Below are 8,009 nucleotides of genomic sequence, written 5' to 3'. Positions count from 1 at the left end.
TGGGGACCAAGAAACCTGGGATGAAAGGAACTCCAGATTCTAGGTGATCAGAGTTCTTCAAGGCCTAGAAGGAGCTGAGGGAAACACTTTAATGGGCACCATGGGCAGGCTGAAGAGCCTTTATGCCCAGTGACATTGCCTGAAACATCTGTGGCAATGTGTCCAGTTATGTAAAAAGTCTGTGATCAAAGAAGGGCCTGACAAACTTTGATATAGCCAACTTCATAGCCAACTCCTAAGGAAAACCTGTTTTTCTGTTGATTTAAACCTAAACAGGGACACTTGGGTAGCTCAGTCAGCTAAGCATCCGACTTTGGCTCAGATCATGATCTCACAGCTCGTACATTAGAGCCCTGTGTCAGGCCCTGTGCTGAAAGCACAGAGCCTGGAGCCTGTTTCGGATTCTGTGTCTCCCTCTCTCCCTGCCCCTCCATAGCTCGTGTTCACATGTTCTTGCTCTCTCTCCTCTCTCTCTCTCTCTCTCTCAAAAATAAAAATATTAAAAAAAAATAAACCTAAACAAATAAGCAAGTCAGAAGACAGAATTGGAGAAAATGGAAATCTTTATTTTTAAACACTAGTACATTTTCAAGCTGTTTTAAAAAGGAAAAATCATATTAGTTGAAAACTATGCATCAAAGCATATTTATTTAAACTCTAATTTTACAAACACATAATGAAAGAAATATATTTTATAAATATCTACTCAGAATATTATGAAAAAAAAGTGTTTAAAAATAACCACCCCAGATCTCCCTCTTTAAATATATAAAATTCCCATACAGTTCATAAGAATTCTTTCTCAAGAGCCAAAATTTCACAAAGGCCAACAACTCAGTTCTCATCAGACACAATCAAAAGTAATAGGGATATAAAAAATTGTAAAAGTTCTGTACAAGGGAAATTACAGATAGCACACGGGTAAATCTCATTATCATACAGGCCATTTGTATTTTAAAAATGTTTTATAAAAACTGCCATTTAAATAAGTGAGAGTCCTTCCCTGACTGTGGAAAATATATAAATGATCACCCTCCTACCTGGGTATGGAGGCTCCCACCCGCTGGGCTTGTGGAGAAAAGTCTCCATGTGTTTCTTGACTAAAGGCCTAATTAGGTCACATGTGGGACCCGCCTCCTCAGGCAGTGGCTTTTTTTGGTGGGTGATTCATTATTATTTCCTTTTACTTAGAAAAGTTCTTTGGGATCATCGAAGACAATTGCTCACAAGTGAAAGCAGGACTAGGGGATGACTTCAGATTGTTGTGTCCAATTAGTAACACTTGTACTCTGTGGTTTGGGTGACAAACTCTGGCAAGCCTAATTTTCCACTGTCAGAAACACCCCCGCCACCTACCCCAGTGAAACACATCGCTGGCCCCAAGGCTGTCCCTTCATCTTTCTTCTTCCAGACCAACTTGCTTGGTTGCCTACAGCAGTATATGCAGATTACTGTCTCTTCTGACACTTCTTCTGGAAAGAGCTCTTCAAAAATGTGCGGTACACAGGGTCATCCACATATTCATTCTTAAACCTGGAGCTCAGCACTCTCTGTCTTTTTTTCTCACCTTGGATTATGTCTGCTCCGTAAAATGTGTCTTCAAATCGCATATCAGAGGCTGTGGACTAGAAAGAGCCAGCATCACAGTGCAGAAGGCACAGCATTTGACCATGACAAGAATGGACAAAGATCTGATCCAACCAACTCGGGATGGGGTGCAGAGGCCAGGCCACAGGCCCAGGATTTTGGAGCCTCCCCACCTGCTTCAGCCAGGCTCCTGACTCCATGTAGCCTCACCCCCAGGGACCTTGCCCCAGCAGAAGCAGCATTGAAGTCTTCTCATTTAAATCTCCCTCACTCTCCACCTCCCCTCTGGCTCATGCCCAACCAAGTTTTTGACAAATTTGTCAACAGTCATCTCTAATTCGCCCCAATTCCGGTTTACCTCTGGGCCTCTGCCCGCACACCTTCCCTGAAACTGTCCTTGCTCCAGTCCACTTTCTATGACACTTTTCCATCCTAAATTTATTTGACTATTTCTGTTACTTAAGTATTGCTGGCAGCTCACTTATCTGACATTGATAAGGCCTTCCTCCTGCCTCTCTTCTTCCTCTGGCTCTATTGATGTCTCAGGGGTTCTTCTTTCTTAACTATCTGTTCAACTCTGAGGCTCCTGGCATTTTGCACTTCTCCTCTCCACATATGCTCGCTGACCCCTCACACCCATACTCATGGCTTTAATTCCTGCTTCTTCTCCAAGGATGCTCACCCCTCTCACTCCAGTTCAGACCCCCTCCTGTGCACAGGCCTGCGTGTCCAACTGCCCAGGAGGCGTCTCAGAGTGTTGACCCCAGAGGCACCTCACATTAAGCTGCCCTACATTGAACTCAGTCTTCCCTCCCCATTACTGTCCTTCCCATACTGCACACATGGCCTACCTATTCTATCCATCTAGCTGCACTGTAGTCATTGGTAATGTCCCCCGCCCCCACCAAGTCCAGGATCCCTTCTACATATTTCTTGTAGCCCTCCCTCCTTTCTTTATTCTGGCTGACTCCCTGGTGCAGGCCTTCACATTTCCTCTGCTAAACCACTGTAAATGCTGCACCCCCCAACTTTGTTCTATAGAACCACTGGAAGAAAGTGCTTTACAAACTGTCTGATCCCATGACATCCCTGCTTATCATCTTTCAACAGCCTTGCTGCCTTTAAGATGGCACCTGAGATCCCTAGGCTGGACCTACAAAACCTGGCATAATCCTATGCCACGTTCTGGTCAAATAGAATTATTTGCAGTTCCTGACCATGTCTCACTGTCTCATGCTTTTCTGTCATTAGACATACTTTTTCCTTTGCATGGAAGCTTTCTTTCTATTTTCTCTGCCACAGGCAGACTCAAGGGCTCTTCTTCTGGTTCCAGTCAGACTTTACAAGTCAATGCCACAGAATGAGGTCAGTGGCAGAGATGAGGGGCAGGTAAGTTTCTCCCCACTGGGGATTCCTTGAACCCCTTGAGGGTGAGGATATTAGGCACTGAGTTCAGAATTTTATGTGTTCTCCACACCAAGCAACATGCCCAGCACTTAGTCACTGCTTAATTGTTAGCTAGGTGAAGGAATGTGGGCTTTTTCTGTTATGCTCAGGTAAAGGCCACATTAGGAGACTATTTTTGCTTCCTAATTCCCTACTGCTTTGCCTTCTAAAATGCATTTCCAACTGGTTTTCACTGAGGTAGATCACTCCTGACAATACCAATGCACAGTGGATCTCACTATCACTGAGGCCACCTCCCCTGGTTGGTGACAGAGGCAGAGTCCAGCTTTGAGGGCTTGAAACACATGGTCAATCATGAAGAAGAGATAAACAATGGAACAGTTACAAAGAAGCTCGAAAACTAAAAAATGGAGCTACGTGCACATCAGGCATGTTCCCTGACAGTTCATGAGATGGTTATTCAGGGTAACAGGCTACCTGCACGGGTCCCCCAGACACTCCCTTGTTTCACTTGGGAAGAAAATAACTAAAAGATTATGAGTTGGTTGGGCACCCTCTGCCATTAGGAGAAAACAGTTTTGTTTCATTCATTCTTGGCAAAGCACTTCCTCTGAGTAATCTTTCCCTTTTGTAAGTGCTAAAGTTATCAAAAGAGAAAATAAAATATCTATGAAAGTGTTGCCATTGTGCGAGAACAGCAAAAGTCAGCCTTTCAAATACAATAATAAAACCGATTTACCAGCAGCTCTACTTAATTATGCACTGTTGCCATGGTTATTCTGTGAGACAATAAAAGGTAATGGGGCTGTTTCTGAAGTTAGTGGGAAAGAACCCCCGCAAAATCACTGAGGTGGACTGCTGACTCTTTTGAAAAATTTCTTCCCAAGTCAGCGTGTGTCTGGGTGAGCAGAAGTCATTAAAATATGAGGCCTCCTGTTTAGCAGTGAGGCTGCTAGCCTACCCCCTCCTTTAGAAAAACAAAAGAGATTTCTCTAATCATAAAATATCTTCCATCAATGACTTTTCCAATTAGATTTGTTTCACCAACTGGAAAAAAAAAATAGCAGTCATAGACCAACCAAGGGCCTGAGGGTGATATACTAACCTGAAGGAAAAGCTGGTTTGCTATAACAGGAGCAGAGGAGTCTTTGATTCAATAAAAACAGAGGTAGCAAACTGGATTTAATGACTGTGAGCCTTTGCTCCTAAAGATATTTTCTACTAGGTTCAACTGTTTGATATAACAGTTTACATTCAGATAATATACATGATTTATATATTTTTCACTGACTTTTATTTTTAATTAAAAAATTTTCTGAGAATAAAAAAAAAGTTGGATGTTGGTATGACTGTTCAGAGAAATGGATCTTAGGAAATTCAGGAGCTGGGTTCGAATAAAGCTATGTAGGAAGGCAACCTGGTATCGGAGCCAAATCTATTATGGAACAAAGAGATTATGATCTGAACAAAAAGCAAAAAAAGCATTCTTTTAGTGTGATTAAGAAACAGTATTTTAAATCCACAAGACCTAGCTGGTGCTTAATCATACACACATTAGAAAACCAAAGACCTGAGTGACTTACAGAGGACTGCCTACTCCATTCCCCATCTTTTAATCTCTAGGTAAATGAGTGAGTGAGTGAGTGAGTGAGTGAGTAAATAAATAAATGAATAAATAAAGGAGTGGGGGGCAAGGAAGGGCAGGGAGATGAGGGAGAATCGATGGAAGACAGGAGCACAACATGAAAGGTAGCCATCTTTAGCATCCTGAAGAGGAAAAGTTGTTCTTCAGAGATTTAAAGATGTAGGGCTGGACAAGCTATCCAGACTTTTTTAGATCTTTGTTAGGATTTAGCCAATGTCTTTACAACAGGAATATTTGATTTTCTCTTTCCCTGCAGTTTATCTGGCAGTTAATCTATTTTTAGGTGTTTGGGTCCCCTATGTGCCACATTTCTCATTGGGCAGGTACCACTGCTGTACTGTCACTCTTCTCTTGACGATTTCACTGTGAAGGACCTTCCTCTCAAGGATGCAGCTCAGAAAGACAGTTGACACGTGGTGCAGTTACCCTGTTCCCAGAATCCCACCTGACAGGAAAAGGAACTGAATATACAACTGAAGACTTAAGGAATCCAAGGATTTTCCAGATTAAGGTAACTATCACTGCAGAAAAGTATATCATAAGCATGTGCTGAAAACTAAGGGTGTCATTTATTCTGGAAACAAAATTCATTTTAGTCAAAAAAATCCCGTTCTTTCAAATTTCCCTGTTCAGGATTTATCATTTTTCAGATATAGTAGATGCAATTCTAAATGAGTAAAATTGACTTCATTTCAGGGTCCACTAAATATTTTATGATACAATAATGAAATCTAAGTTATTGTGAATTATATTTTTTAACAACTTCAGTTTTGATTATTTGTCCATGTTTATTTGTCTTTTAATGGAATGTGTAAAGCTTGAAACTAAAAACATTTTCTTTCTTTCTTTTTTTTCTTTTTAGAAACTGCTTTAGTATTCCCACAACTACTTTTGGAGCTTTTTAAAATTCCTTTAGTTATAAAAGTGAGAGCTTGGTTTAATTATGAACTGACATATTAATGAGTTTTTGGAGAGAAGTTAATGTATATGATACGGCTATAGGAAACCAGATGCTCACTTATACTGTGTCCCTTTTAAACAACTGTTGAAAACTTCCTTTAATGTTGCTTCTGATGACATGATTATAAGTACATATTCAACAACTATTTTGGTATGCCAGTAAATGTTAACATCATTTGACTTCATTAGAAAGAAAAACAAGAAACCTACACTGGTTTCCCATTTGGGGCCAAATTTTAGGCTTGCATAAGTAAGGGAAAAGTTGCATTGGCTTTCTGGAAATAAATCCAAATGCCTAAGAATGCTTCCTGCTGGGCTTGGGAAACAGAGGGAGAGGATGAGAGATTCACATGGTGGATCCCCAAGGGGTATTTGCCAGCACTTACGAAACGAGCTTTCACTCTCTTGGGTAACTCTTCGTCTAAAGTGTAGATGTCCTCTCTCTTCATTGCTATCTGGGATCCATCTTCAAATTCAACCTAATGAGAAATAAGATATCATGCATACAACAAAACATACACACAATATCACATATACACATACATACACAAAGAAGCATTCACCATTTTTTTCAAGGTTCTAAGTAACTAAAAAAAGGGGAAAAGGATCAAGCAGAACAAACAAGAGGACCAGCCAACAGCTAAAGAACAAAGAAAAGCTCTTTCCCTTTATTAAACTAACAACATATGCTTTCAAACAGGCCAAAATTCTTGAAAATGAGTGTCTTGGAATATGTGATATGAAAACTTTATCCCTTCCCCCTACCCCCAAAGCAAAAACAAAGAAACACAGAGGCTCCTCAACAATTTCTTCGAATATGAAATTATGGCCAATTTGGGATTAAGAGCTGGGCCTGTCAGTACCATTTGTTTCTTTAAGAGGCTCTGACACCCTAAGAGGGACAAATGATGATATATTTACTCTTGTATAATAATCCTCCAGGATAAAGTAATTTCTCAAGTTATTAGAGAACGTTCAAAACTCACTTCTATAAAATTCAACCATTTGGCCAGAAAAATCCCAGGTTCTCAACCTCATAACATGTAAAACCACAATAATGGGTGAAAACTTTCATCTAAAATGAAATTTAAAACTTTTTATTCAAGTAAATCAAATGGCATCAAATAATTGCATAACCAGTATTTTCAACATTTTAGAAGATTTTGTCAGAGAAAAGTAAGTGACACTGGTTAAAAGAAACCAAGGGCATCTGGGGGAAATTCATCAAATTCCCTATTCAAAGTAATTGGTCTTGGTTTAGTCTTAAACCACACATGAGCTCTATCAGGAGCAAACAACAAAAGGGACGCAATCAGAGCACAATATCTTTTTTTTTTTTAAGTTTATTTATTTATTTTGAGAGAGTGAACACAAGCAGGGTAGGTGCCGAGAGAGGAGAGAGAGAAGAGACAGAATTCCTGATGCAGGGCTTGAACTCAACAAGCCCCGAGATCATGACCTGAGCCAAGGCAGACACTTAACTGATTGAGCCACCCAGGCACCCTTCTTTTACTCCATTTCTCTCTCTCTCTCTCTCTCTTTTCTTTAATATTTATTTACTTTCAGAGAGCGCAAGTGGGGCAGGGGCAGAGACAGAAGGGGACAGAGGATCTGAAGCAGGCTCTGAGTGTTGACAGCAAAGAGCCCAATGCAGAGCTCGAACTCATGAATCGTGAGATCATGACCTGAGCCAAAGTCAGACACTTAACCGACGGAGCCACCCAGGTGCCCTCAGGGCACAACATCTAATATGTTCTAACCCTGAACCACTTATGACATTTTTGAAGTTCCTAAGTTGTCTGTCTGAATTCTTTAGGTGTAAGCAATAAAAATAGGCTTGTATTTCTGGTTAAAAGGTAAGTGAAACTTTGCAGCTGTACTAGGTTAATAATAAAAAAAAAATCTGCTGGACTTCAAAAAATACTAAAATTAGGATAATATATATAATTTTCTTTTTATCCATGTACTACACACATTTGACTAAGCTGAAACAATCGGTTGGAAGTAGGTCTCGGTCACAGGAGATCTCTCCCTGTTACTTCCCAGAAGGCTGAGATGGGAAGGCTTTTCTTCCTGCCCTTATTTTAGCAGAGTGGTTTCTTTAATATTTAATTAGGCCAAGGTGTCATCTCATTTATACATTTTGATAGCACAGCTAGAAGTACTTGTGCCTACCTTTCTTCTGTTTTAGATCATTTGAAAATTCTGAAAAGCGAAAAAGGCAATTATAAAACTGAAAGGGAGTATGGTGATGACCAATCATCCCAGGACCCAGGGGTCTCCCGGGATGCACGACTTCTAGTGCTAAAATTAGGGACAGTCCCTCACAAGCTAGGATGGTTGTTCACCCTAGTTGGGACACAGCTTAGAGTAAACTCTGGTCCTTCCCTTTACCAGCTGTGTGATCTTC

At 40.5% G+C, this 8,009-nt stretch overlaps 1 protein-coding gene across 7 annotated transcripts in view; it reads right to left on the bottom strand.

Moving 5' to 3' along the window:
• Positions 1-545: 545 nt before the first annotated feature.
• Positions 546-8,009, bottom strand: part of KDM4C (lysine demethylase 4C) — a 433,616-nt gene continuing 426,152 nt past the window's right edge. For all 7 annotated transcript variants that reach the window (XM_047064766.1, XM_047103336.1, XM_047103337.1 and 4 more), the window contains 2 exons: positions 5,986-6,078; positions 546-1,625 (listed from right to left, as the gene is read on the bottom strand). In XM_047064766.1, coding sequence (XP_046920722.1) covers positions 1,449-1,625; positions 5,986-6,078 — 270 coding nt within the window. In that variant the 3' untranslated portion in view covers positions 546-1,448. The remainder of the gene's footprint in view (positions 1,626-5,985; positions 6,079-8,009) is intronic.

This window comes from Lynx rufus, unplaced genomic scaffold, assembly GCF_022079265.1.
Source record: "Lynx rufus isolate CCGP_SWC_20201006 ecotype Redwood Valley unplaced genomic scaffold, mLynRuf1.p SCAF_10, whole genome shotgun sequence".
Taxonomy (NCBI): domain Eukaryota; kingdom Metazoa; phylum Chordata; class Mammalia; order Carnivora; family Felidae; genus Lynx; species Lynx rufus.
Note: the sequence above shows the minus strand (reverse complement) of the source record. Positions and strands in the feature narration are given on the sequence as shown.